At 44.2% G+C, this 15,594-nt stretch overlaps 1 protein-coding gene across 1 annotated transcript; it reads left to right on the plus strand.

Moving 5' to 3' along the window:
* The first annotated feature begins 10,741 nt into the window (after window positions 1-10,741).
* Window positions 10,742-15,366, plus strand: irx1a (iroquois homeobox 1a). The gene is made up of 4 exons (XM_071395632.1): window positions 10,742-11,205; window positions 12,707-13,703; window positions 14,057-14,132; window positions 14,971-15,366. Exons 1-4 carry the CDS (start codon window positions 10,960-10,962, stop codon window positions 15,026-15,028), a joined length of 1,377 nt encoding a protein of 458 aa, XP_071251733.1. The 5' UTR covers window positions 10,742-10,959; the 3' UTR covers window positions 15,029-15,366.
* Window positions 15,367-15,594: the final 228 nt, after the last annotated feature.

A 15,594-nucleotide genomic window follows, 5' to 3' on the forward strand; every position in this document is an offset into this window, starting at 1 on the left:
GAGTACCTCCAGTAGCCAGCCCCTGAGAAACCAGAGGACCTCCAGTAGCCAGCCCCTAAAAGACCAGAGTACCTCCAGTAGCCAGCCCCTAACAGACCAGAGGACCTCCAGTAGCCAGCCCCTGACAGACCAGAGTACCTCCAGTAGCCAGCCCCTGACAGCCCAGAGGACCTCCAGTAGCCAGCCCCTGACAGACCAGAGTACCTCCAGTAGCCAGCCCCTTACAGACCAGAGGACCTCCTGTAACCAGTCCCTGACAGACCAGAGTACCTCCAGTAGCCAGCCCCTGACAGACCAGAGGACCTCCAGTAGCCAGCCCCTGACAGGCCAGAGTACCTCCTGTAGCCAGCCCCCGATAGACCAGAATACCTCCTGTAGCCAGCCTCTGACAGACCAGAGGACCTCCAGTAACCAGCCCCTGACAGACCAGAGTACCTCCAGTAACCAGCCCCTGACAGACCAGAGGTCCTCCAGTAACCAGCCCCTGACAGACCAGATGACCTCCAGTAACCAGCCCCTGACAGACCAGAGAACCTCCAGTAACCAGCCCCTGACAGACCAGAGGACCTCCAGTAGCCAGCCCCTGACAGACCAGAGTACCTCCAGTAGCCAGCCCCTGACAGACCAGAGTACCTCCAGTAACCAGCCCCTGACAGACCAGAGGACCTCCAGTAACCAGTCCCTGACAGACCAGAGTACCTCCAGTAGCCAGCCCCTGACAGACCAGAGTACCTCCAGTAGCCAGCCCCTGACAAACCAGAGGACCTCCAGTAGCCAGCCCCTAAAAGACCAGAGTACCTCCAGTAGCCAGCCCCTAACAGACCATAGTACCTCCAGTAGCCAGCCCCTGACAGACCAGAGTACCTCCAGTAGCCAGCCCCTGACAGACCAGAGGACCTCCAGTAGCCAGCCCCTGACAGACCAGAGTACCTCCAGTAGCCAGCCGCTTACAGACCAGAGAACTTCCTGTAACCAGTCCCTGACAGACCAGAGTACCTCCAGTAGCCAGCCCCTGACAGACCAGAGGACCTCCAGTAGCCAGCCCCTGACAGGCCAGAGTACCTCCTGTAGCCAGCCCCCGATAGACCAGAATACCTCCTGTAGCCAGCCTCTGACAGACCAGAGGACCTCCAGTAACCAGCCCCTTACAAACCAGAGTACCTCCAGTAACCAGCCCCTGACAGACCAGATTACCTCCAGTAACCAGCCCCTGACAGACCAGAGGACCTCCAGTAACCAGCCCCTGACAGACCATAGTACCTCCAGTAACCAGCCCCTGACAGACCAGAGGACCTCCAGTAGCCAGCCCCTTACAGACCATAGTACATCCAGTAACCAGCCCCTTACAGACCAGAGGACCTCCAGTAGCCAGCCCCTGACAGACCATAGTACCTCCAGTAACCAGCCCCTTACAGACCAGATGACCTCCAGTAACCAGCCCCTGACAGACCAGATGACCTCCAGTAACCAGCCCCTGACAGACCAGAGGACCTCCAGTAACCAGCCCCTGACAGACCAGAGAACCTCCAGTAACCAGCCCCTGACAGACCAGATTACCTCCAGTAACCAGCCCCTGACAGACCAGAGGACCTCCAGTAACCAGCCCCTGACAGACCAGAGGACCTCCAGTAACCAGCCCCTGACAGACCATTTTACCTCCAGTAACCAGCCCCTGACAGACCAGAGGACCTCCAGTAGCCAGCCCCTTACAGACCATAGTACCTCCAGTAACCAGCCCCTTACAGACCAGAGGACCTCCAGTAGCCAGCCCCTGACAGACCATAGTACCTCCAGTAACCAGCCCCTTACAGACCAGAGGACCTCCAGTAACCAGCCCCTGACAGACCAGATGACCTCCAGTAACCAGCCCCTGACAGACCAGAGGACCTCCAGTAACCAGCCCCTGACAGACCAGAGAACCTCCAGTAACCAGCCCCTGACAGACCAGATTACCTCCAGTAACCAGCCCCTGACAGACCAGAGGACCTCCAGTAACCAGCCCCTGACAGACCAGAGGACCTCCTATAACCAGCCCCTGACAGACCAGAGTACCTCCAGTAACCAGCCCCTGACAGACCAGAGTACCTCCAGTAACCAGCCCCTGACAGACCAGAGTACCTCCAGTAACCAGCCCCTGACAGACCAGAGTACCTCCAGTAACCAGCCCCTGACAGACCAGAGTACCTCCAGTAACCAGCCCCTGACAGACCAGAGTACCTCCAGTAGCCAGCCCCTGACAGACCAGAGTACCTCCAGTATCCAGCCCCTGACAGACCAGAGTACCTCCAGTAACCAGCCCCTGACAGACCAGAGTACCTCCAGTAACCAGCCCCTGACAGACCAGAGTACCTCCAGTAACCAGCCCCTGACAGACCAGTGTACCTCCAGTAACCAGCCCCTGACAGACCAGAGTACCTCCAGTAGCCAGCCCCTGACAGACCAGAGTACCTCCAGTATCCAGCCCCTGACAGACCAGAGTACCTCCAGTATCCAGCCCCTGATAGACCAGAGTACCTCCAGTAGCCAGCCCCTGACAGACCAGAGTACCTCCAGTAACCAGCCCCTGACAGACCAGAGTACCTCCAGTATCCAGCCCCTGACAGACCAGAGTACCTCCAGTATCCAGCCCCTGACAGACCAGAGTACCTCCAGTAACCAGCCCCTGACAGACCAGAGGACCTCCAGCACTCTGCCTTGATGTTCCTTCTCAGGATACGTCCAATGAGATAATCATCAATCAAAACACTCACTCATCTTGTTTGCTGTCCATTTAGATGGGTTGTAGATTCCAACAACAAGATTCCAACTTTGTATCAGAAGGACACTTTCCAATGTGCAACGTATTAATCTGTGTTGCATCAAAACAGACATACATTTTGGACCAAAGTAGATTTTTTTGATTATCACAAATGTCTACAAAGCAAAGACTTCAGAACAATCCAGAATCATGTCCCTTTTGGAAAAGTCCTACATAACCCAGAATGCATTTTTTGCTAGCCTTCCTTCAATTCAGATGAAAATGTTTCTGTGGACCATGGGTAATGTAGGCAAAATACACAGAAGTTGGATGGAATGTAGCTTCACAAAATTCCTAATTTACAAATGTTTTCTTATTGTACAACATTGAAATAGTAACAAAGTGAAAGCAGAGGGCAGGATTTATTTCAGTGCAGTTAACCCAGATGTCAACACAGATTATAACTCTAGTGGCCGTAAAATGACATTCTTTTCAAGTGCTCTTACAACGAAGAAATTGTTCCGTGAGTTTAGCTTTCAAGTTCAGAACTTTTTGCCCTTTTGACATCTAGAAACGACCTGGTTTATTACCATGGAAACGCCTGCCCCGCAGAGCTAGGTGTGGTTCCTATCAGATGTCTCATATTCAATACTAGGCACACATTTCCAGTCAGCGGTTGTGCTGTGGTTAGGAAGATACAGTATAGGAACAGGTCAGAGGTCATGTGATTGAGAACCCTGGACTGTGACGGTGCAGAGACACCGGGAATATAAACTCCATCTCTGGGGTTAGGAAGATACAGTATAGGAACAGGTCAGAGGTCATGTGAGAGAGAACCCTGGGCTGTGACGGTGCAGAGACACCGGGAATATAAACTCCATCTCTGGGGTTAGGAAGATACAGTATAGGAACAGGTCAGAGGTCATGTGAGAGAGAACCCTGGGCTGTGACGGTGCAGAGACACCGGGAATATAAACTCCATCTCTGGGGTTAGGAAGATACAGTATAGGAACAGGTCAGAGGTCATGTGAGAGAGAACCGTGGGCTGTGACGGTGCAGAGACACCGGGAATATAAACTCCATCTCTGGGGTTAGGAAGATACAGTATAGGAACAGGTCAGAGGTCATGTGAGAGAGAACCCTGGGCTGTGACGGTGCAGAGACACCGGGAATATAAACTCCATCTCTGGGGTTAGGAAGATACAGTATAGGAACAGGTCAGAGGTCATGTGAGAGAGGACCGTGGGCTGTGACGGTGCAGAGACACCGGGAATATAAACTCCATCTGGGGTTAGGAAGATACAGTATAGGAACAGGTCAGAGGTCATGTGAGAGAGAACCCTGGGCTGTGACGGTGCAGAGACACCGGGAATATAAACTCCATCTCTGGGGTTATATTTTAACACATCGTTTGTTAATCTGAGGGATCCCAAGTGGCGCAGCCGTCTAAAACACTACAACTCAGTGCTTGAGGCATCACTACTGGCACCCTGGTTCGAATCTGGGCTGTATCACAACCGGCTGTGATTGGGAGTCCCATAGAGCGGCGCACAATTGGCCTAGCTTCATCCGGGTTTGGCCAGTGTAGGCCGTCATACAGTATAGGAACAGGTCAGAGGTCATGTGAGAGAGAACCGTGGGCTGTGACGGTGCAGAGACACCGGGAATATAAACTCCATCTCTGGGGTTAGGAAGATACAGTATAGGAACAGGTCAGAGGTCATGTGAGAGAGAACCGTGGGCTGTGACGGTGCAGAGACACCGGGAATATAAACTCCATCTCTGGGGTTATATTTTAACACATCGTTTGTTAATCTGAGGGATCCCAAGTGGCGCAGCCGTCTAAAACACTACAACTCAGTGCTTGAGGCATCACTACTGGCACCCTGGTTCGAATCTGGGCTGTATCACAACCGGCTGTGATTGGGAGTCCCATAGAGCGGCGCACAATTGGCCTAGCTTCATCCGGGTTTGGCCAGTGTAGGCCGTCATTGTAAAATAAGAATTTGTTCTTAACTGACTTGTAAGTTAAATAAAGGTTACATTAAAAAAATATATATATATAAACATCTGCATAATGTAACAAGGTACATTCCACGGATGTTTAACCTTAGTTAAACTGTAGGACTCTGAAAAATACCAAAATACACACAGGTTCTATATTCTGCAGCAGTATCAACATAACCAATAACTAAGGATCCTGAAATTATAGGTGATAGATGTTATGCAACACCACAAATTACTATATTTCATTTAGTACCTTTTAGTTCAACTCATCAACAGAATGAGTATATTTCATTTAGTATCTTTCAGTTCACCTCATCAACAGAATGAGTATATTTAATTTAGTATCTTTTAGGTCACCTCATCAACAGAATGAATATATTTCATTTAGTACCTTTTAGGTCACCTCATCAACAGAATGAATATATTTCATTTAGTATCTTTCAGATCACCTCATCAACAGAATGAGTATATTTAATTTAGTACCTTTCAGATCACCTCATCAACAGAATGAATATATTTAATTTAGTATCTTTCAGATCACCTCATCAAAAGTAGTGGTATAATAAAGTTGAAGATGATCAAGTCAAACAGAATCCATAGAACTCAATGTCACCAGAGAGCTATTGAAGCTGTATCTGTGATCACTGAGTCAGGCCATATAGTTTACAATGAGACTGGTGGATTTATGTTTCTAGTTGTCTGAGGATTTTACCTCGAAAATGAAACTCAGGTGTTTACCTGTCTGTTGTCTTGCTTGAACTGAGCTATAGCATGAATGAATAACTAGACAATCTCCCTCATAGTAATATTGATCGTAATATTGATCATGCCAAATCAGTGAGTAATGAGGGTAACTCGGGTACATGGAATTAACCTGTCGCTATAACTGACTAGAGAGCACTGCGCAGTGGTGGGCTGAGGCTGTGAGGACTCCATCCACTGAGAGACAGTGGGATGTGTCCTGGGGACTAGAGAGCACTGCGCAGTGCAGGGCTGAGGCTGTGAGGACTCCATCCACTGAGAGACAGTGGGATGTGTCCTGGGGACTAGAGAGCACTGCGCAGTGCTGGGCTGAGGCTGTGAGGACTCCATCCACTGAGAGACAGTGGGATGTGTCCTGGGGACTTTAATAGCATTAGGAGTGGAGACCATAGAGCTATAATCTAAAGAGAAGAGACTCCCACTCTTCTCTTTCATGGTCATCCTGTTGGATTGTTCGAGATGTCAGTCTGGCTGAAAGCCATCAATGTTAGCCTACTGGTTCCCCTGACAGCTGCGCTTCGCGGAGCTCACCGCTCTACCTGTCTGCATTACAACGGTGTGTTGCGGTGGTTAAGGATGCCTTGATTTATCAAGTATAAAATACAGATTTAAAGTTATTCTGAAAGGTTCAATTCAATTAATCAAATCGATTAAAAATAAATGGGACCAGATTTAGTGATCCGGTGATTAGAGTAGAGCAAAATAAAAGTAGAAAATAGTAAAATATGTCGTTTTTATTGATTTAAATAAATATTAACGTTAGTGTGAACGAACTTGTTAATAACAGTTAACGTTGGCGACACCATGAAGAATACTCTGAATCTAATGAACAGAATTAACCCAGAATATAGGAGTAGTGTGTGTGTGTGCGTGTGGCACATAAGGTTGGGATTATCGATGAGTGACACCATGCGACATGCGTGTGTGGTAAAAGTCCATCTGTTTCTCGGGAACCATTACACAGTCACCAGTATCCAGAGTGAACACATTATTATTACTGTGGAAGAGAAGCTGCTGCTTTTAGCATTAAGGGCAAACAGTTTCCGCCTGAACGTGTTAAACTACTATTCTCCCGGTGTGAGCGCGCGGGGCGAAGTGGTAATGAGACTTTAACAAGGCTAATAAATCAGTTAACGGAGAACACGCTTTATTGCCCTGACCACGTGCCATTGTTTGCCAGGAGTCCCATTTCCAGCAGGTTAAATACACTTTCCATGGTAATGCTACATGCAGATATGTTATAGACATTCTCATACAACATTTTACAGGTTAAGGAGAATATCTCAATTTAAAACATACCTCTGAAACGCATAAGGTGAAGATAACGTTTTAGATAATGTTCAATGGTTAAATGTATTGCCTAATAAAAAATAAAAAATAAATTAGTATTTTATTATTATTATTATTATTATCACCGTCTTATTGCTGCTACTGTATTTACTATTTGTATTGTAATTGTTCTTTATTATTTTGAGTGATTCTCACCCACTATATATTTCATTTTAAAATGTATTTTTTCAACGTCTCTGTCATCTCCATCAGGAGATATTTCCCGGGTGCAATCTGCTCCATCTCTCGCCAGCACATTTCCAGCAGGTTATCACAATCACCGTCCGTCCTATTTCTGATGTGTTCCGCTGATTACCATCAGTGCCCTCAGATATCCCAGACTGATCATCGCGCAGCAATATCCACTCTGAGCCATCTGGAGCAGATCATATCGCTGACTCCGGCTCAGTCCCCAAGTATTCAATCTACACAAGCCTTTCAAGCACCACGAAGACGAGCTGGTTGGTTTCAACCCGAGTAACAGCGACCCCACATAGGTGAGTCCACGTGGTGTTCTGGAAGTGGTCGGGCGACAGAAGTGTCCTCCTCTGCAGGTGGAACGACAACGGCCCGTCTAGCGGTATCAGCAGGCCAACACATATTTATTGGAGTCCGAGATTGAAAGCGATATATTGTTTTGTATTTGAGTGTTTTGATTTAAACAGCCAAAGCTACTTGTTCTAGCGCTTATTTAGGCCTAGTTTTGTAGCTACAAAAAAAAAGGATTTATCTGTGTACTCAAAAAAAAAAGAAGATGTTTGTGATATGAGTGAGAATTCGGCTTTCTCTTTAGTTCTACTATAGACCCTATTGATCAGTAGGTTTACATTGACCCAGGTTTATGCGACAAACGCAATGTCCCAACAACAACAAATATTGTGACATGTGTAATGGTAACTGCAGATATAGGATACATTTTCTAAAGATCGACAACATTTGCATCCGTTAAACAGGGGTGGATTTTTATTTTGAAGAACTTTCCCTTTTTGTGACTATTGATGACGGAAACGGTGTTTGTCGAATAAATTATGATTGCGGAATCTTTTTTAAGATACGCGGGGCGCGTGATGTCACCGCATAACTATAAAGCTCCACTACGCATTTAATTCTAAATGTCTACTGCTTGCAAAATATTTTTTATTCAATTATAAAAAATAATGTTTATTTGCAGGAAAATGATTGAGCTGACTTTCAAGAATGCCTGAACAGCGTCGTCTTGCTTTTCTGGTTGGCTGGCAAGTTTCACCTTCCAATGATATAACATCTTCAGGAGTGTAAGTTTCATCATGGCGCGGACTGTGGCGATACATTGGCTCATGAGAATTATTAGAATATATGGCACATATTAGTACATTACTGCATTCTTCTAATAATGCTGGCTTTCGCGTTCTGAGACGTTAAACAGATAGGTGAGAAGGCATTACAGGCTGTCGACAATTTAGCAGTGCGCAATTTGCCTAAACGGGTAATGTAAACACTTCAGCCACAAACTGTATATTCAACACTGTAGGTTTCTGCAAAAAAAGATTTTTTTTAGGTGTGACGTCATTATGGACAGACTTTTTTATCGACACAAAATAGTTACATGGAAACGCACCCTATCAGGAAATTGTCGCATCTATTTTCTATGCGAACTTTCTATATATCGAACACAAATGCACTGGACAAGTTAATGGAAACATAGCTAGTGACAGGGACTCAAAGTGCCGTTTGACTTGATAGTGTCCTCTAAAGGGGTGTCCAAGTGCATTAAAAACTTTGTTAAAACTTTGTTTACAGAATTTGAAGATATTCTAACATGTATATGAATGCATTGTCTTATTAGCCTAGTGAAACTTATGCCATTTAAAATGCCCAACGTCAACTGTTAGTAGTGATACAGTTTGTTTCAGTTGTCTTGTGGTTTTTGGGTTCCAACTGAATAATAAGTAAATGGGATGCATCTTGTGACAAAAAACCACCTCTCTGTTACAAACAACTACCTATCTGTTACAAACAACTACATATCTGTTACAAACAACTACCTATCTGTTACAAACAACTACCTATCTGTTACAAACAACTATCTATCTGTTACAGACAACTACCTATCTGTTACAAACAACTACCTATCTGTTACAAACAACTATCTATCTGTTACAAACAACTACCTATCTGTTACAAACAACTACCTATCTGTTACAAACAACTACATATCTGTTACAAACAACTATCTATCTGTTACAGACAACTACCTATCTGTTACAAACAACTACCTATCTGTTACAAACAACTATCTATCTGTTACAGACAACTACATATGTGTTACAAACAACTACCTATCTGTAACAAACAACTACCTATCTGTTACAAACAACTACCTATCTGTTACAAACAACTATCTATCTGTTACAGACAACTACATATGTGTTACAAACAACTACCTATATGTTACAAACAACTACCTATCTGTTACAGACAACTACCTATCTGTTACAAACAACTACCTATCTGTTACAAACAACTATATATCTGTTACAAACAACTACCTATCTGTTACAAACAACTACCTATCTGTAACAAACAACTACCTATCTGTTACAAACAACTACCTATCTGTTACAAACAACTACCTATCTGTTACAAACAACTACCTATCTGTTACAGACAACTACCTATCTGTTACAGACAACTATATATCTGTTACAAACAACTACCTATCTGTTACAAACAACTACCTATCTGTTACAAACAACTACCTATCTGTTACAGACAACTATATATCTGTTACAAACAACTACCTATCTGTTACAAACAACTACCTATCTGTTACAAACAACTACCTATCTGTTACAAACAACTATATATCTGTTACAAACAACTACCTATCTGTTACAAACAACTACCTATCTGTTACAAACAACTACCTATCTGTTACAATCAACTATCTATCTGTTACAGACAACTACCTATTTGTTACAGACAACTACCTATCTGTTACAAACAACTACCTATCTGCTTTAAGTTGGTCTGATAGAAAAACACTAATCCCCCAGCACACACGCAGACAAGCACACACACACACACACACACACACACACACACACACACACACACACACACACACACACACACACACACACGCAGAAAGTGAATGGGGTGGGGTGGCTAAAAACAGAATGAAGGTTAAGCATTTTCAATAAGCACCAGCAGAGCTGAGTTTCAATTAGTGACACAATTGACAAGCTTGCGATGCCACTATGTGTCAATACACTTCGCTACAGCCTAACTAAGTTTCTGTTCTTCATCCATCCCAAAGCGATATAATAATACTACCATAACATGACACACTATCATAACGCCTTAAGGAATTGTACCTGTTATTTCAATCAACTTATGATTTTAGGTTTCGTTCTAATTGATCAACTACATCCCCGCTCCATGTCTCATTTCATTTGCCACGTTCATCAATTCGAAGATTGGACAGAATAATAAAATAGTATAAATACAAAATAGAAAATTAAAATAAACTCAATAAAATTTGCATACTCCCAAAAATCCTATAGACATACTTTGTAAAATGTCTAAATGAGAGAGTAAATGTCCTGATAAGTCCTACAGAACAAGTCCACCATTTCCCCGCTGTACTGTTCTGTGTTAATGACAGTTGCACGTATTCAGGAAGTCCTGCTCCTTGTGCTTTATCCCCACTATGTTGGACAGCTGTAAAATCGTGTAGACAGGTTGTCATACAACAATCAAAGCTTCAGTGAATGGACTGTAATGCTAAACATTTAACATACAATACTCCCAACACTGGGACAGCGGCCCAGCCAATGCTCTAGCCACATGCGCCGGTGAGGAGGAGCTTGCAGCTCAAGTGGGATGCCAATCAAAGCATAAACTTCAAAATGTATCTGAGAGATCAGGCTGAGACCTGGGGGCAGGCACATCAGTTGGAGCTCAATTGTTGATGTGATCACATCCAACGGTCTTGCAGCGAAAGAGAGCGGCTGAGATTTAAAGAATAGCAGAAGAACCATTGTGATCTATTGCTGCTGTGCTTCCTGGTCACTTTCTCTTTGACTTCTTTACGCTTCGGTCTCGTGTTCCGACGTGTTTTGGCATACGACTCGGCGCAGAGGATGTCTTTCCCCCAGTTGGGCTACCCTCAGTACTTAAGTGCCTCCCAAGCGGTGTACGGCGGGGATCGGCCGGGGGTCCTGACTCCGTCGTCCCGGGGCGGGAGCTCTGACATAGCGGGAAACCAGTCGGCTGCTGCCGCTGCAGTCACCTCGGTGTTGGGCATGTACGCAAACCCCTACACTGCACACAACTACAGCGCGTTCCTGCCTTACAGCAGCGCGGACTTGGCTCTTTTCTCTCAAATGGTAAGGGCTATTTTTATACTTCTGCTGTTGTATTGTAGTGGTCTGTATGGTTGCTTTACGTCAAGTGTTTCACTTATTTTGCCTGGAAAAGGCACCGTGAAAAGACCGCTGAGAACTATTCAATCTGCGGTTGCTTTGCAAGTTGCACATGCTCGCGCTCTCCGAAAGTTTATTGATAAGAAATAACAACGAATCTATGACTTTTATCTACACGTCTTAAATATTGGAGTAATATTCATTATTCGTAACCTACTCTGGAAGTGTATTAGTCGTCTGAAGTGGGAGTTTGTTCCAGCTGCACTCACAGACATGTTGTTCCATATGAATGAGCCAAAAAACGGTGCGACATTTCGTTTGAGGGAGAAGTCATTTAGTATAAAAGAGCGTTTAGTCGAGATAATGGTGCTTATGACACAAATTATATCGTTTAGTTGACTTTAATTATTATAGCGTTGGTCGTCGGCGTCTGAAATATCACTAAAGACAGCTATTCGTTTTGGTGAATCTTCTGAAATATCACTAAAGACAGCTATTCGTTTTGGTGAATCTTCTGAAATATCACTAAAGACAGCTATTCGTTTTGGTGAATCGAAACAACAAAGGCCTTTGCATGAATTTGGCAGCACACAAATCATTTAACTGTTAGGATAAAATAGTAGCTATATAAACTAAACCATTACGTCAAAACATATTCCAGGCCCACAATGACCTAGACATTATATTATCATTTTGTCTCGCAACATAGTTCTACTTTTTTGTATTCATTTTGAGGGAAATTATTTGAGGATAAGACGTACGTATTTATGAAATATTTTGTTTTTAAAGTTTATAGCCTGACATGGAAAAATAACAATTTACAGATACTTTACATAATAATGCAGTTCATCACGATAGCAGCCGGTTACCAGAATGCAGCGTGAATAGGCCTTCTCTGACAGACGTCACAGTCGATCCTTTTGCATCAAATAAATTATTTACATCCACGATGACATTGACATTTTATACTGTCCTACAAAATACACGTCATTTAAGAATTCCAATACTTACTTCCATCTGCATTTGATACAGAAATAGTATTTCTTAAATAACAATAGAAACCGACTAGGCCGCAGTGGCGACTGACACCATTTCGGTCAAACGCATTAACGCATTAAAAGTAGTTCTACTCACCTCAGTAATTAAAACGCGAAAACATATAATGAATATATGTGTGTGTATATCTATACTCTTAAATATATAGGCTTAAATATAATACATAGGTTATGAGTATTATAGTTTTCTGAACTTTTGGACGTTATTGCAGGACATTGTCCACAGTTATCCCAAACTGTAATTAACATACAAGAGTGGCATAAAATAGTTACAGGGATATCCAAGCGAGTAGGCCCATTTTGAAACGCTATTCATGTCGAAATGTATGCGTGGTATTAGGCATTTATAGAAATGCACGTGTTTCTAAGCAACATATTAACCAATCCTGTGGCGTTGTTGATCCTCCCAGAGCTCCCAGTACGAGCTGAAGGACAGTCCTGGCGTCCATCCTGGCAGCTTCGCGGCCCACACCTCGCCAGCTTTCTACCCATACGGCCAGTTCCAGTACGGGGACCCGGCCAGGCCCAAGAACGCCACCCGGGAGAGTACCAGCACGCTGAAGGCCTGGCTCAATGAGCACAGGAAGAACCCCTACCCCACCAAGGGAGAGAAGATCATGTTGGCCATCATTACTAAGATGACCCTGACGCAGGTTTCCACCTGGTTCGCCAACGCCAGGAGGAGGCTGAAGAAAGAGAACAAGGTGACGTGGGGAGCCAGGAGTAAAGAGGACGAGGATGGAAACATCTTCGGCTCGGACAATGAGGGAGACGCGGAGAAGAACGATGACGAGGAGGAGATCGATCTAGAGAGCATCGATATAGACAAGATTGACGACAACGATGGAGATCAGAGCAATGAGGATGACGATGATAAACCGGAGGGCAGAGAGCGACACCGAGAACTGGAGAGTCTGGAGAAACGGCGGGCCTTCGCCCTGCAGCACGAGGCCTTCGACAAATGTAAGAACTCCATTTCCTCCGGGAATGACCTTTCTGACAGCAACACCGGAGTTGTGTCCCCGGACAGACAGGGAACTTTTCAGCTCCCAGTGAACAATAAGCCTAAGATCTGGTCGTTAGCTGAGACGGCTACCAGTCCTGATAGTTCTGTCAAGTCCACCTCTCCGTCCGGCCCTACCGGTCACACCCCGCCTCAGATGCAGCACCCAGCTTTCCTCCCCTCTCACGGACTATACACCTGTCAGATAGGCAAGTTCCATAACTGGACCAACGGAGCTTTTCTGGGGCAGAACTCTCTGCTGAATGTCCGGTCGTTTCTAGGAGTTAATCAGCACCAGCACCATCATCATAACCTCCACTTACAGACCCAGCAGCTGCAGCAGCAGCAGGCCTCGGTGTTGGTGTCGCCTGGAGCCTCGCCACAACTCAGCCCCAAGCACATAGGTATGCACCAGTCAGAATCGCATTGCGCAATGCTTTATTTACTATTATATTTGGTAAGCAAAAATCATAGAAATTACAGTTAATACAAAATGCATAGCTTATCAATTGTATTTTGTCAGAAAGGGCTTTTTAAAACGACGAAAGTTTCTACTCACACACACACACACACACACCACACACACACACACACTCACACACACACACACACACCCACACACACACTAGTATTTGTTATAATATTTATCATAATAATAATAATAATAATGACATAGAAGCATTATGTTATCACTCAAGTATTTAATTAAAATATATATTTAGGTTCTTTTGTAATGAGTTGAATCCTTTTATTTCAGACCGTGAAAACGTTGTAAGAAGTGCCTCTCCTCCAACGCAACTTCTGAAGTCCTCATTCAGACCCCTTCATGATGGGTAAGACGCTGTTTGATTGGTTGGCTAAATGCAGCTGGGCTAAAGTATAGCAGTAAGACTGATATTCTAATATTGTAATATTAAATGGTTTCGTCCCAAATGGTGTCATAAGTCAGTAAGACTGAAATTCTAATATTGTAATATGAAATGGTTTCGTCCAAAATGGTGTCATTCTGCGGTGTGTTGTGGCTCTCAGTGGGTATAGGTTTCCCCCGGTTTCTTGGTGGACAGATGTGAGAGATTGGTCTGGCTTCTAAAAAAAATAGTTGTTCTTCTCCGGGTGACACGGGGTTTCGTCTCCAGACCCCCCCTCTCCCCTAATTCCCTCCCTCTGGAGGCTGACTACTTATCAAGTCCCCCGTAAAACGGGACCTGTCTGGGGCTCGGCTTCCCTAAAGACCCCGGGGAGCAGCCCGGCCCTGGGGAGCGTTCTAGTAGAAGACTTCTCCCCGTCTGGAGTGCTAACATTTACACAGACCCTCTTTCTTCCCACTATTAGCACTAGGCCGCTGCTGGCAGTACTATCCTCATATGACTCTCACTATTAGCGCTAGTCCGCTGCTGGCAGTACTATCCTCATATGACGGCCTGTTTGTGTGTGTGTGGTTTGGCATGTATTATACACACGTGGAACCATTCGTGTCATAAATGATATGCTTTAAATACAAGTTCCTGATATAGGTGAAATGCGTCGACAGGAACACTTGAAGAGATATAGCATCCTAGATGACATGTTCTGTATGTTGACCCAGTGTCTACTTGAAAATCATCTTCTATTGTATAGAAAAAGGGTTCTCTCTTTTCATTGTTATCTTCATCCTCCTCTGTGTTCTTTCAGCCCCAGGACTCAGCAAGAAGCCTCGCAGCTGGTTCTAACTGCCCTCTCCTCGGCTTGATCAACACATTCTGCCCTGGGGAAAAAAAGACTTTACGCACTCAGAAAAGGACAATGAGAAATAACTTAATTCACCGTAGCATTCAGAGCAAATGGCTAATTTGATATAAACTCCTGTGGCAGGATCTCGTCTATTGTTGTAAATAATGGCGCCTGTTATTCCCTGCTCTTTACCCTGGGACGTTTGGTAGGCTTTTCCTTTTGTCTTTCTTCTGTTGGGGTCTTCTGTTCTGTACATACAGTGATTTACATGTGTAAATAGCGCGTTGACGACATTTGTTCAGATCGTATATTTTGTCTAATAAACTAAATGAAATTATCGAGAAATCAAAGAATATACATCTTTTGTTTTTTGTATTTTCTGGATCAAACAGCTCTGCCACTGTGACATATTTAGAGAACAGGGGACGCTCTCTGTTGCACAATATTATTAAACAATACCAGAATTTAATTTGGTTCAACCTAGACGATTATTATCAGTATTATTATTATGACTATTATTATTGTTATTGTTATTATTATTATTATTATTACTACACACATCAATCAGGGTAAACGGCTTATCAT

The sequence above is a fragment of the Salvelinus alpinus genome, chromosome 4 (assembly GCF_045679555.1).
Source record: "Salvelinus alpinus chromosome 4, SLU_Salpinus.1, whole genome shotgun sequence".
NCBI lineage: Eukaryota > Metazoa > Chordata > Actinopteri > Salmoniformes > Salmonidae > Salvelinus > Salvelinus alpinus.